Source organism: Hypomesus nipponensis, chromosome 20, assembly GCF_054491055.1.
Source record: "Hypomesus nipponensis isolate SF chromosome 20, ASM5449105v1, whole genome shotgun sequence".
In the NCBI taxonomy this organism is placed as follows: Eukaryota; Metazoa; Chordata; class Actinopteri; order Osmeriformes; family Osmeridae; genus Hypomesus; species Hypomesus nipponensis.
The window spans coordinates 7,708,825-7,730,246 of NC_140380.1; the positions used below are offsets into that span (position 1 = coordinate 7,708,825).

Genomic DNA, 21,422 nt, shown 5'->3' on the forward strand with positions numbered 1-21,422 from the left:
AACACACAGAGACCTTGTCCCTCTCTCTCACGACTTTGGGCAACAAAAAAAAAAAAACATCCTGTGCTTTCTTAACTGTGTGACTATTTTTCTATTGGTTTTTCTATCATAGGCTTACATTGTTTGAGATTCACATATTCAGAGTGATGGCTGACCCGAGAGTTCATACACACACACACAGCTTTATTAAGATAAGAGTCAAAGAGAGACAGGCCTTTGCTCTTGTAAGGACTCTTCTGAAAGTTGCAGCTGAACCCTGCCTACCGTCACTTCTGTACACACACACACACACACCGATAAAAAATGGGCATACACACACAGATACAAATGGGCACACACACAAATGGATGCAAATGTAGGTACAAACACCACCAGGTACATATCCCACAAGTGCACATGCACACACAACAAATGCACCTACACACAAAAACGCACACAAACCCATCTCCCACGGACAACAGATAAGACATAAACAGAAAAAGGCAGCATCGGAATCAAAATGACACGGAACCTGACAGATCCAACCCTCTGCAGGAACATGTCTCTCTGAACAGGGATCGACAACGTTGATTACCCGAATGTCTGGCTCTCTAATCTGCTGTTCTGTGCTCCATTATACAGCCTCACTCTGCCCTCACATTATAAAGCCTTGAGGTTGTGCGCGTGTGTGTGTGTGTGTGTGTGTGTGTGTGTGTGTGTGTGTGTGTGTGTGTGTGTGTGTGTGTGTGTGTGTGTGTGTGTGTGTGTGTGTGTGTGTGTGTGTGGGGGGCTGACTGGATTGTCCATCACCTCTGGATATCTGACAAGGCTTCCAGTCTGAAATGACTTTCAAATCACACTAATGCCTTTGCGATTACCTCACACCTTCTGATACACTTCTGCACCCAGCAAATGGAAAGACTCGGGAAGTTTTGATTCAAAAGCTTTTTTTGAACTTTGACAGAATAATCCGCTTCAAAGACAAGACAAAAAAAAAAAAAAAAAAAAAAGAGAGTTGGGAGCCCAGAATTTCAGCGGGTAATTACACAGAGTCATGGGGCTTTGACATCCAACGTCAGTCGTTGTACTGATGTACAAAGCCGAAAAACACTGGTTTAGGGAAATGTAGGCTTGTGCTATTCTGCCATATTTGTAGTCTTTCTCCGTAGTCTTTTACAGTAAAAGGAAGACAGCAAAGAACTGAGCGTGTGTGAGAGAAATCTCCCTGTCACACTCGCACAGTTCCGCTTACAGACACTGCAGGGAATAAGAGGGTAAAGGACTTTATAGTGTGGAAGGATACGAGGGGGTAAAGGAGCTAGTGGGGTTTATAGTGTGGAAGGATACGGAGAGAGTTAAGGGGTTTAAAGTGAGGTTTCTGGACATTGAATACATCTTATGTATGTGTGCAATGCGCACACACAAACACACACACACAAACACACACACGCCACATGCCACACACACGTGCACACATGGAATAGGAGACAAAAACAGGAAGATCAAACGCAACATCTGTTTATTCGCCGGATTCCAGAATGTTCTGACATAATTAGAAACCCCCCAGTGGAGAACACTAACAGGCTGGAATCAAGCTTGGCGTCAATAAACACAACTATATACATTATTTAACACTTAAATTAAACCAAGGTGCTCTTATGCAGGCTAGCACATCACTCACAACAATACAGATCGTTTCCCTTTAAGTGTAAACACAACATTTTCTTGTCCTTATTAAAGTCTGAAAAACAAATTATGAACACATTATAAAAGCAAATAAATAAAAGCTTTTCTTTTCTCTAAAACATAGCTTAAATAAAACAGGCTGCTATAATTCTGGGGAGAACAGCATTGCACAACTGTAAAAGAGGATGCATCTTTGCACGATTAGTTCAGGCAAACAGACAAAATACTAAACACGTTGGACAGTTACTGCCCATTTGAACCACACAGAAGATTTAGGGTGTAACGATCGAGTATTTGTTTGAAAAAGGAGAAACAGATTTCAAATGCACCAAATAAAATTAAGAACTGCGAGGATTAAAGTGTCGAATGTGACGATTCACTTCTCAGAGCGTCTCTTTTGCGTCTGGTTAGAGGGCTTTTCGCCGGGAGTCTTGGCTACGGCTACACTGAGAACACAACAAGTACAAGCCTTGAAACAGCTTGGAGCATGGCTGGCAGCATAGCGCAGGGCTAACACAAATAGCTCATGGCTAAAAACGATAACAGTAACGTGACTCCTGACACCAGAATTGCTTCCTTCTTCCATGTCAAAAAAGTGTTCTTTTAAAAGTTTCTCCAACAGTCTATTGTTGGTGTCTTAGATAATTCGATCCAGGACTAGTTTGAAGCAAATGTAACCATTTGGCGGCCATTTTGTGTCAAATAGCAGTTGTGCGTTCAGGTGGCCATTTTGTGTCAAATAGCAGTTGTGCGTTCAGGTGGCCATTTTGTGTCAAATAGCAGTTGTGTGTTCAGGCGGCCATTTTCCTGATGTTGCTGATCAGTCTGCGGCTGTACTCTTGGTGGTCCACGGGCTGGATGTCCATCACTGAAGCCTTGACCCGCGCCTCATCCTGGGAGGGCAAAACAAGGTTAACACTCTCCAGCTTCTCTGTACTTAAAGCCAAAGGTTTACAGTCTTTCAATATCCCAAAAGTAGCAAGTTAGCTAGTTGCAAAACAATGACAAATCCATTCTCAAGCATTTGCAACGTCTAAGCCGGTATCCAAACCAGGTTTAGAACCGAGTGTTTCCAAGGCCTAACGCACCACACGCGGAGACGCAAACAATTTTTCCTCCAGACTGACCCTTTGCAAACGGAGTTCGCGCCAAGCGCTCCGATCAAAACAGAGACGATTACCTCAGGACAAAATACAAATACGCAATTAACGGCGTGGCCGGGCGCGGGCGAACGAGCAGCGGGAGTCGCCAGAATCCTCCTCTCACTTCCTGCTAGCTGCGGCGCCTTCCAAACACCGCTATTAATATCGGATCGGAGCACGTAGCAGAGGACGGATGGAGGGGGAAATTAAATCCAAACGTAATAGGGGAGGGGGCCGAGGCCACTTGACGGACGATGACAACTAATTTAATAACAATGTTCTTCAAAAGGTACGGCCCGCTGAGACAGAGAGAGCCTTTTTTAATTTGACTTCTCCCTGTTGATATCGCCATTATAGCTGCACAAAATAATTATTCCTCTGTCGGCCTCTCCCACACGCACACTTATGGCTATTTAATTAAGTGGAGGAATGACCATTCACATGTGCAAACATGGCTAGTGTGCGGACACACACACACACACACAGGAGGGTTTCAAAGTGAGACATGGCTCTGAATGTGAAGTGTGTAATCGTATGAGGTGAATTCTTAACGCATGGAGAGCGGTCTGAATGGTGCATGTTGCTGGAAAGGGCCTATCTGACACATACACACACACACACACCACTCCAACTAACCTTGTGTGCTCCACTCCAGCAACACAAAGTCGCTCACGCACACAAACGCATGATAAAGTCAACTACCTCAACAATGACCAGGTCCCCTGATTGCAACTGAAGCCGACTACAGATTCTTATCCTTGTGAATCCATGTTTTTCAAATCTTTCTTTGTGTTCCATTGAACTCAGTTCAGGGTTACAGTTGGTTAATACCTAGCAAGCATCGTTAAATATTTCTTGACAATGATACGACTATAAAGGCCATGAAGAAGAGGTGTTGGTTGGACATGCTTGAAGAGAAGCCAGGCTTCAGTCTTTGTGTAGAAACTTGCATTAGGAGCTAATTAGGCATTCATTAGCTCTAATTGGGCTAATTAGGACTACTCCAAATGTTCATTAGCCCGTAATGAAGAGAAATGGCCTGTTGTGTTTCTTTATTATTCCCCAGAGGTCCCGCTGACCGTGGGATGACAGGATAATCCAGTCAGATTGGGGCTTGGGACAGCAAGATTACCACCCACTCGTGTGTGCTTCGCTTACGGTTCTTTCCAGAACTCAAGTCTACATTAAGAATGTGTGTCATGTTTCTGTCGTCGTGCGTTTGTTCCATTGTGTCATTATCTACCGTGTACAGTGTATTGTTTCTCTTTCGTACTCTAGAGTATTCCATGGTGTTCGTCTCTATCCTGTTGTGTTCCATTTCCTTTCACTCACGTTGTAAGTCTCCATCTTGATTCGGTTGCGGAAGACGTGCGTGCTGAAGTTGGCTTTCTGGAAGACTTCATCGAAGGCAGCCTCGTTCTGGCAAACGGGAGCGTGGAGACAGGGTTACATAACCATCGTAACTCACACACACACACACACACACCCAGGCTGATTCAAACAGCAATTCTACCCTTCCATCCCACTCGAACAGGGCTGGATTAAAGGTTGATTGTACCGTGTGTGTGTGTGTGTGTGAGAGAGTGTGTCACCGTGTCTTTGAGCCGGCCCAGTGTCTCTGCACTTTGTCCCAGCAGGGCTTCAGCCGTGTCATGGAAGCAGGTCACCCACTGGTTCTCCCCAAAGTCTGCTATGTTAGCCTGGAGGAGGGAGGGAGGGATCAGCAGCGCATGGGTGGCCTTGGACTGAGAAATAGTTTGAGGGAGTGTGCATGAGGGGGGGTGCATGAGGGGGGGTGCATGAGGGCGGGTGTGCATGAGGGGGGGTGCAAGAGGGCGGGTGCATGAGGGCGGGTGTGCATGAGGGCGGGTGTGCATGAGGGGGTGTGTGCATGAGGGGGTGTGTGCATGAGGGGGTGTGTGCATGAGGGGGTGTGTATGAGGGGGTGTGTGCATGAGGGGGTGTGTACATGAGGGGGTGTGTGCATGAGGGGGTGTGTATGAGGGGGTGTGTATGAGGGGGTGTGCATGAGGGGGTGTGCATGAGGGGGTGTGCATGAGGGGGTGTGCATGAGGGGGTGTGCATGAGGGGGTGTGCATGAGGGGGGGTGTGCATGAGGGGGTGTGTGCATGAGGGGGTGTGTACATGAGGGGGTGTGCATGAGGGGGTGTGCATGAGGGGGTGTGCATGAGGGGGTGTGTGCATGAGGGGGTGTGCATGAGGGGGTGTGCATGAGGGGGGGTGCATGAGGGGGGGTGCATGAGGGGGTGTGCATGAGGGGGTGTGCATGAGGGGGTGTCAGCATGTGACTGTGAGCATGTGCGTGTCATCTCTGAGAACAGAGAAATCTGGGAAAATGTGTCCAAACTGGTACTGTATATATATGTGTGTGGGTGTGTGTGTGTGTGTGTGAGAGAGAGTGTGTGTTCACTCACAGACAGTATGAGGCGGTACCGGAAGTGGTCGTAGGTGCAGTCGCAGCGCTCGCAGCGGTAGCTGCCGTCGTGCTGGTCCACCAGCTTCTTGTTGCAGTCTGAGGAGGGGCAGGCCCTGTACACACAGCTGTCCTTGCGGCAGAACAGCACCGTGGCAACGCAGCTGAAGTAGTCCGCCTGGGGGGGGGGAGGGAGAGGGAGAGGGGGGGAGAGGGGGGGGAGGGAGGGAGGGAGGGAGGGAGGGAGGGAGGGAGGGAGGGAGGGAGGGAGGGAGGGAGGGAGGGAGGGAGGGAGGGAGGGAGGGAGGGAGGGAGGGAGGGAGGGAGGGAGGGAGGGAGGGAGGGAGGGAGGGAGGGAGGGAGGGAGGGGAAGGATGAGAAAGATGAGAAAGATGGAGAGAGAGACAGAGACAGAGGTTACAGTTATAGACACATGCTGAAAGGAGATCCCTGTCATCACTTACTACAACAAAGCCACGAAGCCAGCCCGTTCTGAGGACGTCGGGAGGACAATTTAATTAACACTGCAAGATAGTCGGCAATGGAAATGTTACTGAACACACTGTTCATACGCACTTCTTCCCCCCTCCCCTTACCTCCACACACACACACACACACACACACACACACACACCTCTACCCCCACTTCAATACAATGGCATGAACGTCTCCAGATGCAAAATTTCAATCTGAGCACATACGCACACGCCGAGAAACACAATCTTATTAAAATGGAGTGGAGTTGCGGTAATGTATGGGTGTATTAGCACCCCTGGCATGAGAACAGCTCCAGTCAACAGCTAGGAAACGGGGATTCTCATTCCAGGAGACAAAGAACTGTTCTATCGTCACAGACGGAGAAGTGCATCCATTTCCATAAATATAAATAATGTCCAAAGAAGATCAACTCAGTGGATGTCAGGGAAGGAAATAGCCACACACACACACACACACACACACACACAGCAACAAAGAGTTTCCCGTGTACACAGCGTAGAAAGTAGGCAAAACTACAAGTGCATCGAATTCAGCCTTCCTCTGTGTCTCTCTCTCTCGCTGTCTCTCTCTTCCTGTCTTTGTCTGTTCTCCCTCCAATCCAGCTCCTTTTGTCTCTCTCTCTCCCTCCTTCCGCCGCTCTCCCTCTCTACCCCCTCCATCCCCTCTCTCTACAACCTCCCTCCCTCGTAGCCTATGCCCTCCTCGGTGACGGTGATGTCCTGTGCCACCGTGACCTCCGTCTGGGTAAGAGGGTCCGCGCACACACGCCCGGCCCCCAGCTAGCGGTGACTCACCCTGGGCCTGACAGGCCTCACTCCTCCCCTCCCCTGCAAACACTAACAATGAGGGAGGCTAATCAGGGAGATTCCCCCGCGGGGACAGCATTCCACCCACCCATCAAGTTTAACACCCCTCCTCCTCCTCCTCCTCCCTCTCCTCCTCCTCCCCCCACGCCGACCTCTGAATGTCGAAAATTGTCGGCGTGCCGGAAATGGCGAGGGAGGGGAGAATGTGATGCGGACGGAGGGGCGCCGGTGGGCGTCGCTCGGTGGGCCCCGGGGGAAGCACGCGCTCTGAGCGGATCCCCGGTTCGGTGCCAGCGGGGACGGGAGCGATGGAGGGCCTCTCTCTTCTCTCCGGGACTGCTCTCTCTTTGCGAAGGTACCTCCTTCACTTGTTCGGTCTACCTCTCTCTCTCTCGCTCGGTTTCTCCGCCTTTCTGGCCTCTACTCTCTCCACCCGTCATCTATTTCAGTGTTTGTCTCTTTCACCCTCTCCTCCCCGCCCATCTCTCTCCCCCTCTCTGGCTGTCTATTCATCTGTCTCCATTTTGTGACTGTCGTTCTTCTCTCTTTCTCTCTCTCTCTCTTTCCTCTCTCCTCCAGTGTACGGAAGCTCCAAAAAGTTGTAGCCTGGACATGGCAGAGGTAAACATGACGGAACTCCATGACTAATCCAGCAACACACACACACACACACAACAGCACAAACACACACACTCCTCCTCCCGGAGTCAGCCGTTGTTTTGTATTCCTCTCAGCTCGTGGCCCTCTAACCCACTGACACGCAAACGCAATGACATCCCAACGTGGACTCAACACGCAGGGAAGCGGAAATCAAACCATACATACACACACCCCCACACAACGCAAGCCGCACTCTTAAGTCAGCGGCTCAGCAAAGTTCGTACCCATCCCCCCCCCCCCATAACCCCCCCCCCCCCCACCCCACACACACACACAAATGCACACAAATATGCACACAAATTCAGTAACCCTGAGGCCCGAGTCTTTTGACAGGACCGGCATACTAAATTGGATTCCTTTCAAATAAAGCTCAATGATTGGAATTCCCTCATTACTGCATGACTGAGTGTTCTGGAGAAGCTCTCACCTCTCATTGTCTCTCCTCTCCTCACCTCTCTCTCTCTCTATCTCTCTCAACTCTCCTCCTCTCTCCTCCACACCTCTCCTCTCTTCCTCTCATTCTCTCTCCTCACCTCTCCTCCAGGTCAACATTTGAATTATTTACACCCTTTCCCCTGTCAAATCTCCAGTTCCCTCCTTCCCTCGCTAGGCTCTTCCTGTCCGTCTCCTTGTCCCTCTACATTCCTGGCCTTCCTGCCCTCCTTGGAGGGCACAGAGACACTAAAGTGGACCCACGCTTCCAATTCCTCTTATTCGCCTTGTGTCCTTATCCGTATCCACTCCTTCCAAGGGAATATTTCAACGTCATGAGGTCTCTCTCCCCCTCGCCCTCCCTCACTAGTTTCTTCCCTGCAGGCTTTCTCAAATAATTAGAAGTTATATATAATACATTTACTTTTTTCCTTTCCTTTCTTTCTAAAAGACGGCTTGAATTAGACCGAGATGCACTTGATTTATTAGTCTGACAGTGACGCTCGACTCACAGAGTTTACGACTTGATCCAGTTTGCAGGGAAATGTCTTCATCAAAACCGTAACCACCGCCAAAGCAGGTCCTTCAGAGGGGTGGTGGCTACGGAATGTTCCGGCATTTACACTAGAAAGACCTGTATCACCTCCACTGTCTGGACGGCGGTCTACCTTACCTACAGCATACATATTTGCATGCACGGTATCGGTTCATATATGGAATGGAATGGATAAATCATGGAATAGCAACTACAGTAGACTACTATACACTATAGTGGGTTTTCTCCAACGAAGGTTGGTTCTAAATGTCCCAGACAGTATTTCCTGCTTACGACTGTTGTATTTGCTTAATTATGTTTAAGAAGCTTGTGAACAAGACCCCAGAGACTAGATAACTACTTCACTTACAGAGCACTTAAAGAGAGTTGTGAAGTCATCTAGCGTTTGCCTACGCTTGTGTGAAAAAAACGTTTTTAGGGGTTAAACCTCAGACTCCTCAGCAGAACCCCCCCCCCCGCCCTCCCCCATGTTGACTCCATGGCTACAGCCTTGGTAGAACGTGCATGTACGTGTGAGCATTTGTGTGTACGTGTGTTTGTGTGTGTGTGTGTGCTCCAGGTGTAAATGATGCATGTTATGTAATGCATGTGAATATCTGTGGGTGTGAGTGTGCTACCTTCTCTCCCTGGCCCAGATGTTCCTGCTTGACTTCATACAAGGTTTTCCAGACGGTGTTGGCTCCGCCCCCTCCCAGCCTCTGCGCTGACAGTGATTGGCTATTGATCGCATGGCCTTCGTGGTCATACCTAAGGACAAAGATAAAGTATTATTATTTTCCGTGGAACTGTCCGGAACTTGTGGAAATTGTGTAAAGGACCTTGGGGGGGGGGGGGGGGGGGGGGGGGGGGGGGGGGGGGGAGAGACAGAGCGAAAGAACAAGACTGAGGTAAAAAGGGGGGTGGCGTGAACAGGTGAGCAAGAGCGAAATGAAGAGAGAGTGAGCGAGAGAGCTCGAGGTAAATGAGAAAGACAAACAGAGCGTGTTCGTCTTTCGCGCCTAACGATCCCTGAACGCTCAGGTAATTACCGTATTCTAGATACACCATCAATAACACTCAACCGTGGAGCGCGCGGCTTAATTTGATTACTGCTCGGAAAACAACAGATGATTTTCCCTTTTGTGTCCATTAAGCACTGTGCCACTGGGGTGGTGGGTATGTCTGCAGCTCCTCTGTCGACCTATAGACTCGTCCATCCATACCTATCTATCTGTCCATTTACCAATGCATCCCTTCATCAATTTTCCTATCCATTCATCTATCCATCTCTCCATCCAGCCCATCCGTCATGCCGCCTCTCTCTCTCCATCCATCAATACCATCCTTCCACCGCATCTCTCCTCTCGTGTCTGCTCTGCGGAGGAGAATCTAATCAGAGTCCGGATTCAATAGGACTTTGAGAGAGAAAAAAAATGTATGCAAGTCAACCCGGTCCAAACAATCCCACAATGCACCGCATCGCCACGGGAACAAGAGTCAGACGCTCGTGTGAAACGCAGACCAGACAGAATACAGAGAACGGGCACAACGCTCCCCCCCAGCTCCATCCTCACTCCTCCCCAATCCACCGCTCCACCCGCGCACCTCCATCGTCCACGCACACACATCCCCCCCCCCTTCTCTCTCTTCCCTTTCTCTCCATTTCCGCAGGAACATTCGCACGATATCTCTGCCAGGGATGAGATATGGCAGCGGAGCGGAAGACCAAAACAGCAGATGTGAGTGGGAGCGAGGGGATCGGGGAGGAAGAAAGGAAGAAGGGGGTCAGATGGCTGAGCGATTAGGGAGTCGGGCTATGAATCAGAGGGTTGTTGGTTCGATTCCCGGCTGTGCCAAATGAAGTTGTGTCCTTGGGCAAGGCACTTCACCCTACTTGCCTCGGGGGGGAATGTCCCTGTACTTACTGCAAGTCGCGTCCTTGGGCAAGGCACTTCACCCTACTTGCCTCGGGGGGGAATGTCCCTGTACTTACTGCAAGTCGCTCTGGATAAGAGCGTCTGTTAAATGACGAAATGTCATGTAAATGTGTACATATGCACAGAGTGTGTATGTATGTCTGTTCATGTGTCTGTTTGTGCGCTGACCAGCTCCTCAGTCTGAAGGCCTCGGGCAGGTCGGGGTTGACCATGACGGTGGAGCTGAACAGAGCGGAGAGGGAACGACCTCCGAAGTCAGACAGACGGGCGCCTTTGATGGCCACAACAGGCTGTCCTGTACCGTCGAACCTCTCAGCCTAGAGAGGGGGGGGTGGAGGAGAGAGAGAGAGAGAGGGAGAGGGAGAGGGAGAGGGAGAGGGAGAGGGAGAGGGAGAGGGAGAGGGAGAGGGAGAGGGAGAGGGAGAGAGAGAGAGAGAGAGAGAGAGAGAGAGAGAGAGAGAGAGATGAAGGGATTGAAAGGGACTTGGTTAAATGGAAAGATTGAAAGCATGTATGAACAGAAGAAAAGCATGTAGGAAGGGAGAAATACTTTTAAGATTAAAAGTCCAATAAAATTTGGGACTTTTACTTTGAAACCCTGAAGGTCATTCAGCCTGGTGAGAGAATCTGATTTTACAGCGTGCGTGTGAAAGAGAGAGACAGTGTTGTGTGTCTGTGTGTGTCTGTATGTGTGTGAAAGAGAGAGACGGTGTTGTGTGTCTGTGTGTGTGTGTGTGTGAAAGAGAGAGAAGATGTTGTGTGTCTATGTGTGTGTAAGAGAGAGAAGGTGTTGTGTGTCTGTGTGTGTCTGTGTGTGTGAAAGAGAGAGACGGTGTTGTGTGTCTGTGTGTGTGTGTGTGTGAAAGAGAGAGAAGGTGTTGTGTGTCTATGTGTGTGTAAGAGAGAGAAGGTGTTGTGTGTCTGTGTGTGTCTGTGTGTGTGTGTGTGAAAGAGAAAGGAAGGTGTTGTGTGTCTGTGTGTGTCTGTATGTGTGTGAAAGAGAGAGACGGTGTTGTGCGTCTGTGTGTGTGAAAGAGAGAAGGTGTTGTGTGTCTGTGTGTGTGTGTGTGTGTGTGTGTGTACCTCCTCTCCCCACAAGGTAACAGTCACTTCTTTGCCGCTGCAGTCCAGCAGGTGCAGGGCTCTCTTGGAGACCTCTCGGCTGGTCTTAGTGGTGATCTTGGACACCTCCTCCGCATGCCTACACAGCCCTATCACATCTGGAGAGGAGGGGAGGAGGGAGAGGAGAGGAGGAGAGGAGGAGAAGGGAGAGGAGGGGAAGGGAGAGGAACAGACCGGAGAGAAGAGAGCAGATAAAGCGTCACACCACAGGCCGTGACAATCAATAGTGACAGCACTAACTACGGCTCTCCCCATCTCAGCCCCAATTTGAAGCCACTACCCAGGGCGGGGAAGTGGAAGCGGGGGTCCACTTTCAGTGACAGCCCGTCTCCCTGGCCGTCTGCTGCCCGGTGACTTCCCCCTCCAGTCAACACGCGGCTGCAACAACAAGCCGGCAGCGCTGTAGAGGCGGTGCGCACAACCTGGAACTTTACCATCCCTCCCTCTCTCACCCTCCCCGGACGAGTTCTCTCTACTTTCCCAAGTGTCTGCTAATCTCAGCCTCTCCCGCCTCAGTCTCGGCGCGTCTCGTTCTCTGTCCTCCTCCTCCCTCCTCCCCCTCCCTGTTCTAATACAGCCCTCGGTAATTCCATTATGATTGAGACGATGTCATCCACCTCTGAACTCCATTATCGTCATGGGAACAGAGTGACAGTTCTCATTACCATGTTATAATCCCCTATTTAACAAAGAGAGAGAGAGAGGAGAGAGAAGAAACAGTGAAAAAGAGAGAGAGTGACAGAGAGAGAGAGAGATAGGGAGTGAGTGACAGAAGGGAAAGAGGGCCACTGAAAGAGTGGAAATGAATGAGTAACAGTAACTGGCAGAGAGATTAAAAAAGTGGGGAGAAGAAACGAGACAGACAGAGAGAGACAGACAGACAGACAGACAGAGACAGACAGACAGACAGACAGACAGACAGACAGACAGACAGACAGAGAGAGAGAGAGACAGAGACAGAGACAGAGAGAGACAGACAGAGAGACAGACAGAGAGACAGACAGACAGACAGACAGACAGACAGACAGACAGACAGACAGACAGACAGACAGACAGAGAGAGAGAGAGAGAGAGGGTAGAAAAAGGACAGAGAGAGAGACAGAGACCGACACTCCTCATGTCAACACAGACTGGAGGACCATCACACGTCTGTCATGGACAACTGTGTGTGTAGGTGTGTGTGTGACTTGTACAGTGGAAGTGAAGGGCCCAGTCTGGGCAGGTGAGTGTCCACCAAATCTCTAGCCGTTGTCATGGTATTGTTTGAGTTCTGGACTCACACTTAAGTTATAATTAAGAGCTAGCACCGCCCCACCCCACCCCACCTCTCCAACCAACACCACCCCTCCATCCCCTCCCTCCACCCCCACACAAGGTGGCCTCAAGTCCCGCCGGAGCGCCGTCTCCTCCAACGCCACCGAGGACGCCGCCGCTCCCAATTCCGACCCAATCTTCACCGAGACCGGCGCCAATTTGCCTGCTGCAGAGATAAGACCGGGGTGTGGGGGCTGGGAGGGGGGGCTAAACTATCAGAACAAACTGCTGAATGAGCTCCTGTCATCGTCATCTCTCCACATCGTCTGTCCAAAATGACGGAGTGACTCTCTTTCTTCCCCCCCCTCACTCACTCCCTCCCACCCCCCCTCCTCCCCTCTATAGTTAGTAATGACACTGCCGAGCACAAAAGAATCTATAGGCTTCAAGGTTGCCGACTAATTGCGCCTCCCTACCCTCCCTCCCCCCTCCCTCCCCCACTTCTCTTCTCCTGGATTTGAAGCTCACATTTCCACACATGGGTTAATCATTTATGGAAAATTACAATAATCGTGGGAGGCCTGAAGACTGACAGATCACAACACGTCAGCTAATGGCCTCCAATTAAAGTAAAGAGAATCCAGAATATGATGTTCCTATATTCTTTTCTCCCCCCCCCCCCCCTTCCCCATATTCTTTTCCTTCTGTTCTCCACAATCCTCCATCCCCTCTCCATTTCCTTCTCTCATTCCTCCCTCTCCCCTCCTCTGCCAACACGCCCTCCATCCCCCCATCTCTCCATCCCCCTGACTCCCTCACCCAGGATGGCGTCCTTGTCTCGGTTCTCCAGCTCCGCGATGGGCACAAAGTGGCACTGCACGATGGGGACCTCCCGGCTGTCGTCGCAGGGCAGAATGGAGGAGTCGGCGTTGAGGGACATCTCGTAGTCGTTCTTCAAGGGGTTGAACTGTTTGTTGGCCACCTTCAGCGTCGCCCGGGAGATGTAGTACACCTGCAGGGAGGAGGGGAGAGGGGGAGGGGAGAGGGGAGGAGGGGGGGGGGGGGAGAGGAGGAGGGGAGAGGAGAGGAGGAGGGGGGGTTGGAGAGAGGAGGAGGGGAGAGGAGAGGAGGAGGGGGGGTTGGAGAGAGGAGGGGGGAGAGGAAAAGAGAGGAGGAGGGAGGAGGAGAGGAAGATGGAGGTAGAGGGAGGGAGACACAATGTCTTAAACCTTAATTGTCCATGCACCCCAAGACCATTTAGTTGATTGATGAAAGCATAGCCTACCATAATCTATTCTCACATTGAAGCGAGCCAAACATCATTTTAAACTATCGTTTGATGTATTTTATTACAACCAAGATGATACACCTGAAAAGAGTGGAAATGTAAACAACACGTCTTAAATCTTAGCTTAATAAAGGTTATGTAATGGTTTTGTTGAAGTTGTATTTTGATGATACTATGATTTAGTTATGATGGGGTCAGGTTTGATGACGCACAGGGCTGGAAGTTTCTACTGAGGTTTTGGTCAGGCTAGGGAAAACCTGGGGGCCTTGACAGCTGGAGGTGTCATATCAGCATCATCAAGTCGCTAATGCGGCAGAAAATAGAGGTGACGGAGAGCGAGACGGCTAAACAGGCCAATTTAAACTCAATCTGCACAGCACACGTCTTCATTTACCACTCCCTCATCCCTTCCTTCCTTCTCTCTCTCTCCCTTGCCCTCTTCCACCTTATCCTTTTCCCTCTCTCTCTCTCTCCCTCCCTCCCTCCCTCTCTCTCGCCTCCCCCCTCTCATTTTCTCTCCCCATATCTCTCCCCAGATCTCTTTCTCTCTCACCCCCCCCCCCCCCTCTCATTAACCCCCTTTCCATATCTCTCTCTCCACATCTCCCTCTCTCAGGTGACGCCGCTGGCCTCCTCTCCAGCAGAGAGACCAGACAGCCTTCCTCCCAGGTCTGGCCTGCTTCCACGCCAGGCAGAGCCCCAGAGAGAGTCCCTCCTGCGTTCATCCTCCCGGGACACACGCTCACATACACACTCACCTTTCCTGCCTCGACCAGTGAGAAGAACTTGTCCACTTCCTTGTTGAAAGCTGTGATCCGGATCTCCCCCTGCCAATCACACACACACACACACACACACACACACAGTCCGTTAAGCACAGAGGAGAAAACTCACTAACCAGCCCAGAGGGACCGTTTGCCCACAAAACATTTAGTGTTTAAGTGAAATCGATAGAGAACGAATCAATGTAAGAGAGGATCGGGACAACAGATGTGCCACAATCAGGACGACCAATTCTGTTTCAGCGGGAGGAGAAACGGTTTGGTACACACACACACACACAATCTTGTTTAACCATCCTTGTGAGGACCGGCAAGACACTCCCTGAAACTGTGGGGCCCAAAAATATGTCGGGTCCACACAACTTCTGGACTTTGGGTCCACCACAAAGGTAATTAAACGCCAACACACACACACACAAACTCTCTCTCTCACACACATACACACAGGGTACTCACGCTCTCGTCGACGATCTCGAAGGAGAAGAGCTTGCCCTCTCCCCTGGAGTTGTTCCAGGTGCGGATGGCACTCTTGTTGGTGACCCGGGCTCTGATGGTCCACCTGGGGCCAGGGGGAGAGGAGGAGGGGCCAAAGGCAGAGGAGGAGGGGCCAGGGGGAGAGGAGGAGGGGCCAGGGGGAGAGGAGGAGGGGCCAGGGGGAGAGGAGGAGGGGCCAAAGGCAGAGGAGGAGGGGCCAGGGGGAGAGGAGGAGGGGCCAGGGGGAGAGGAGGAGGGGCCAAAGGCAGAGGAGGAGGGGCCAGGGGGAGAGGAGGAGGGGCCAGGGGGAGAGGAGGAGGGGCCAAAGGCAGAGGAGGAGGGGCCAGGGGGAGAGGAGGAGGGGCCAGGGGGAGAGGAGGAGGGGCCAAAGGCAGAGGAGGAGGGGCCAGGGGGAGAGGAGGAGGGGCCAGGGGGTTGGGGAGAGATAGCAAGGGAGGTGTTGGGAGAGAGGACAAGTTCTAGATGTTTCCCCCTCTACCCGCCACCCGCGCTGACAAACAAAAAGAAAATACTCCCAAGAAAAACAAGATGCGTCACGGCGTCGCTCCTTTAAACTTCCTCTCCCTCACACCAAAAAAAAGAGAAGTCGCTTCGTTTTTCACAGAACTTCTCAGGTAAATTCGCCAACACCTGCCGGTCGCTGTGACAACGCGCCATTTCTGTGTTTGTTTTTTACCGTTATCGAATGACAAGGCGGTTCAATGTTGTTTTACTGCGCTGGTAAATGAGAGCGAGGAGGGAGAGTGTGTGTGCGTGTGTGTGTGTGTGGGGGGATATTCATACCATAACTCTGCCAGCAATTAAATCCCTATCATGCGAGCTGCTGCTGGCCTTGGGTAAACCTCTCTCCCTGCTCAACGTGGATAAGGCGGCGGCAGCGAGTTTTACAGTGGCTAAAAGCCAATTACACCAGGCTGTGGACGCAATTACACGCGGGGGGGGGGGGGGGGGAGAAGCCGGGGTAGAGAATGCGTGTCCCTTCCACACTGTGCAGATATGCACGCACGCACAGCGAATCCGCACATTATGCAAAGCTGTATAAGAGCAAACACACACACGCACTCGAACAAAATGAAATGAAGGCCTCATGGGTAGGCTACTCGGATTCCGTTTCATCAGCAGTTACGAGCAGCTTGAGTTATGGGTGCCACCAGTCCGCCCAGCAGTAGCGTTTTTATTGGACGGTTCTCCGTTCCCCTGCCTCGTAGCTCTAAACCCCCCCTAAAAAAAACGAAGCTTCAAATTGACCGGACCGTAAAAACAATATTGAGTTTGGCTCTGCCTCCACTCTGCTGGAGCACCGGGGGGCCATGACGAGAGAGAGAGAGAGAGAGAGAGACAGACAGACAGACAGACAGACAGACAGACAGACAGACAGACAGACAGGAGCGTGGAGCGGAGGAGGAGCAGTTTGGAGAGGAGGAGGAGCGTGGAGGGGAGGAAGACGCCGTCTCTCTGGGGACGTTGTGACAGGAAGGAGGGCAAGCCGCACAACAGCTGCCCGCCGCGGAGCGCCGACATGCAGCGAGCACGACAACAAACGGCGGTGCTCGATGAAGACAAGAGACTAGACGAGAGACTAGACGAGAGACGAAAGACAAGACGAAAGACTAGACGGTTAATCAGAAATACATGGGGGGGGGGTTCTCCCTGTCTATTAAAAGTACTTTTTTTTCCCCCTCTTTCTCTCGTTTGTCTCCTGTTTTTCCACACACACACACACAAATGGACACCGATGTCAACACACAGGCACTGACTTGGTCTGGTACGGGTTGAGGCTGGCAATGGGGACCATTTTGGCCGGTTTGGTTGGGGACGGTCCAGGAGACAAGGGACCCACAGACGCCGTCTTCTTACCCCTGCCGTAGCCGCCCCTCGAAGAGGAGGCTGCTGGGAAACAGAGTGGGAAACACACAGCAAGTTAACAACTGGACTACAACTCCCACGAACCCCCTGAGAGGATTCCCGACGCTGGGAGGATACGACGGATTACAAAAGAAACGAGAACGAGATGCCCCAAACGCTTACACTTCTCCCGGGCCCATAATGGGAGAGAAAAGGTTTTTCAGCTGGCCATGCTTGACGGCCCCTGTGGCTCCTTCAATGGGGCTAGCGTGTAAATAATGTAGTCCACACACTGCCTCAGTTTGGCATGGAGGATCATCCGTGCCAAACAGCAGGGGGGAATTGGCAGGGATGTAAAAAGAAGGCGCCCAATTCCATGGAGTGTGCCCCCCCCCCCCCCGCCCCCCGCCCCTGGTTAAGGCTCTTGTTGCTGATCACAACAAACCCCTCACCTCTTTCATACTGTCTGGTGGGTGTGTCAGTGTGTGTGCGTGCGTGCGCGTGTGTGTGTCATGAATGTTTTCCTGAGGGAAATCACCGATAGAGCAACTATTTTCAGACGGGGGATAATTAACATCAATATTCATACACACGTTACCGTGGCGGCGGGAGGGAGAGCGAGGGAGAGACGGAGAGAGGGAGGAAAAAGAGAGAAAGGAGCCAGGAGCGGACAGAGGAAGGGAGAGGGAACAGGACAGAGACGGAAGCGAGTCAGATATACACGAGGAGATGGACTGAATCCACCGCGCCCGGTTCATAAGCCTCTTCACAAGTGTTCAGTGTCGAGGCACAACCGCACAGCCATTAGCTAGCACTGCAGGATCCTGGGCACAGGGATCTCCTGTACTGTTCTAGGTACTGGAGGGGGGGGGGGGGGGATGCCTTTCAGACTGCTGCTTCATCGACCTGCCTGTGCCCACCCCCATTCAGCAGCCACTCAAGTCTCCACCTCCCCTGACAAAGGCCTTCACTACACAACGGTGCCTTTTTCCAAAACCTTGAATCCCGAGGCCCACGCGCGCATTCCGAATTACGAAACGCACACGGAGAGCACACACTTCTCGGGGGTTGCCCCGGAAGATTCCAAACAGCCGATTTCTACGGCTGAAACCTTGAACCTCGGGGAGAGAGCCAGCCCACACACAAGGTTTTTTTATATTTTTGAATTCGCAAAACACACGCACACATACAAACACACACACACACGTACACACAAGGCCAGTGAGAATACACCCACTCGTTAGCTAACCCCTGAGTGAGACTACACTATGTAGCTGCTCCAACACGCCAGCAGCTTGCAGTCAGCTGTATCTACAGTGAGATACGTTTACAAATAGCCTCTTGGACACTTGATATACTGTGCTAATGCACTGCCCATCTCCGGCCAGGCTTGGGCTATTAAATCAAGGGTAACCTTTAAGAGACAGTCACCTTCATCCTCCAATCAAAAGTTTCCCGTGCAGATGATAGCCCTAATCTGGGCCATCATGCACATGAAATGGATTGCAATAGGCTTCTTATAATGGGCACATATGTGGTATCTGTGGCAATCTGTTCTAATCTAGCTGGACATTTTAAATTGTATTAAAAAGGTGCATGGCACTGTAATGATAAAGATATTAATTACTAGGACATAAACGCAACTAAGCTGAGCTGAACTTGTTATCATCAAGTGTCATCATGTTCATTATAGGGAAGGGTTGTGAATATCATAGACATTAAACCTGTCTTGCATACGTTCATTAAAAGGGTAGTTTTAATGTAGTTTAATTCTATTAAAAGGCACATTTGCTCTCCTTGTGTGAAATGGGCATGTGTGCTTTTAGGAATATCAATGTGATTTGAAAATTCAGATTGAATTCTTGAAATGTAATTTGCCAGTGACCACCACACAGTGAGCTGGCACTACAGTGTAGTTTCTGTGTAGAAATAGCGCCCCCTGTTGGTCAGTCTTAAGCATAGTATTTTTCACACTGACCAGACATCACTTTCCACAGCAGCAAAGAAAGGGGCAACCATTGTTATTGGCACGTGTGCTATCATGAATATCAATGGAATTTTAAAATTCCGATTGAATTCCTGAAATGTTATTTTTCCGGCGACCACAAAATTGAGTTGGCACCCCCATGAAACAAGCAAGAAAATGGTGTATTCTATAGTGTATGTATTCACATTGAAATGTGGACATTGATTTGACCCCCCACGACTGTATGTATGACATAAATAGTGTTGCAAATAACCTAGACCCATGTCAGAATCTCAAAAACACAAGAATTTACATTTTGCAAGTTACAGTAAGCAAATACCTCGACACTGCAGTACTGAATACTCACCAGTAGTGGGGCTGTGTGGAGGTGCTGGAGGAGGAGGGGCAGGAGCCCGAGCAGGAGTAGGGGGGATCTGGGCAGCCTTCTGGGGGGAGCTGGTCTGACCTGTGGGGGGGCGTGGGATGAATCACCAGATAAAAAATACCCCCAATACCCCCACACCGCACGGCTGAATGTGAGCATGCAATGTCAGCCTGCAGTCTCCAAACGGGTCACTTCCTGTAGTTCTTGATGGCCGTGAAAGTGGACCTGGTCTTACCGCCAAGGTAGGGAGTGGGTGTTCCTATCTTCCCCCCAGTGTCCTTCGCTGATTTCACCACGTCCATTTCCAGGATTATCACCACTTGTCTGGAACGCAATCACACACACACACACACACACACACACACAGTATAGATAGACACAGCACAGTTTGAATGGATGGACACATGGATTAACATACAGACAGATAGACAGACACAGTATAGTATGGATGGATGGATTGATGACCAGACAGACAGACAGACAGAGACAGACAGACAGACAGACGCCTACCTCCCATCTTTGATTGTATTTGTGGCCATCTTCTTCACATTGCACACACAGTGGATCTCCAGATGACCCTCGTCAACCAAACGGTTCAACTGCGAGGCCAGCATGAAGGCTACACACACACAGGAAGGAAGGAGACCAACACATTAGGCTCAAACACCGTTTGTCAACATCCTGCTGACGGCTGGGGTGGGGGGGGGGGGCGGGGACTCACAGGAGAAGGAGTGCCGGCCGTCACTCATCATGAGGCGATAGCGGGTAGGGGGCCCATCGATCCGACGCAGGTTCTGAGAAGCAGGGGAGGGAGGAACATGGATGTAGAGGGTGTAACTGAGTCATAACAAGACCCTTTTGACACTGGGGGGTATTCCAGAAAGCAGGTTATGTAACATAACCCGGGTAAGTTAACCCACCAGTTGATTCACAATGTTGCAGCAACCTGTTGGCAATGTTGCTACAACGCTGGGTGTCAGCTGGGGAGTTGTAGGGTTTTTACTTCAGAAGGATTTAGTCAAAAAAAAGAGTCGGAGACGGAATATCTTTTAAAGTTAAGGTGGCTTGCTTGATGGTTTATTCAGCAATGCAGCACATGGTGGCGTACGACACAAAAAGCACTCTTTCACACAAGACACATCCTATTATATAGCCTGATATGAGGACAATCTCCCGCCCTGCATGCTACGACTTCACAATGTTCTAGATGTTTCTTCCCATGTTTGGCCAAGGCTAACCGGTCTTCGTTAAAGCCAACACGCGTGCGCACTCTCCATCTCTGATGTCCGCTCAATACCTCTCTCCATGTTCCTTTTTCTCCCCAACCCCCAAGTTCACCCCCTTCTGCTCAGCCAATGTGCATCCCCCTCAACGAGACCGACATGTGTGTCCCTCCTTACTCATCTGGCTAGGTCAGCTTGACCTGCCACTCTTCGCCTTTACGTCTTCCCATGAGTGAACATAGATCCCAGAATCAAAAGTAACCCAACAACAGGCCTTCAATTAAAAGCATTCCGAGCGGTTACCCTTGGAACCATGTGTTATGATTCTTGGAACCATAACAATCCCTTTTGGGGGACACACAAGTCTCCCATAATGCTGACTCGACAGCAACGTAGAGTAAAGATAAAACACTTACCACGACCTGGAGTAACGCATTGGCAATACAGGTGCCTTTGTTTATAGCCTTAAAGAAAACAAACATACATACATTTGTTTATATATAGTACAGCAATGTTGACATGCTAACCACAAATAACCAACGACATCATATTTATAATTTTTATTTTGTGTCGGTAGATTCTGTAGGTGGATATTATTATTTTACCAAGAATGTTATTGTAGCACAAATTCTCCATTCAAGTAATTGCTTGCTAGTTGCTACAGTACTGTGAACTCACGGTGTAGACAACGTCGGCACCGCAGCTAAACAACCTAACAAAATAACCTACAAATAGTTACTCAGTGCACTCAGACAGCCTTTTTTCTCATATTAGCTAACTTGTTATTATTTACCTCTATCGTTCCTTCACAAAGCCTGACGTCCATGCTTGTCTTTTAGCAGATATGTTGGGACTTGTTATGGTTTATTCTCAAAACACGCGAGAATCAATGACGTTTTTGCTTCGTGGTCTCATTTCCTGTAGAAACTACGGGTGTATTTTGAGCCTCAAGA

General features: G+C 50.4%; 1 protein-coding gene across 2 annotated transcripts; it reads right to left on the bottom strand.

Annotated features, from left to right (window-relative positions):
• Positions 1-1,481: 1,481 nt before the first annotated feature.
• Positions 1,482-21,415, bottom strand: LOC146246202 (replication protein A 70 kDa DNA-binding subunit-like). 2 transcript variants are annotated; one of them, XM_084683826.1, is made up of 17 exons: positions 21,263-21,415; positions 20,886-20,933; positions 19,968-20,040; positions 19,757-19,865; positions 19,482-19,570; positions 19,229-19,327; positions 16,808-16,937; positions 15,012-15,114; positions 14,532-14,600; positions 13,305-13,497; positions 11,193-11,329; positions 10,278-10,426; positions 8,811-8,940; positions 5,243-5,419; positions 4,400-4,507; positions 4,140-4,226; positions 1,482-2,558 (listed from the first exon to the last, which is right to left on the bottom strand). In XM_084683826.1, exons 1-17 carry the CDS (start codon positions 21,293-21,295, stop codon positions 2,457-2,459), a joined length of 1,836 nt encoding a protein of 611 aa, XP_084539952.1. In that variant the 5' UTR covers positions 21,296-21,415; the 3' UTR covers positions 1,482-2,456. The 2 variants fall into 2 exon arrangements, with proteins under 2 accessions (XP_084539952.1, XP_084539951.1); XM_084683825.1 differs by having other exon boundaries at positions 16,808-16,940.
• Positions 21,416-21,422: the final 7 nt, after the last annotated feature.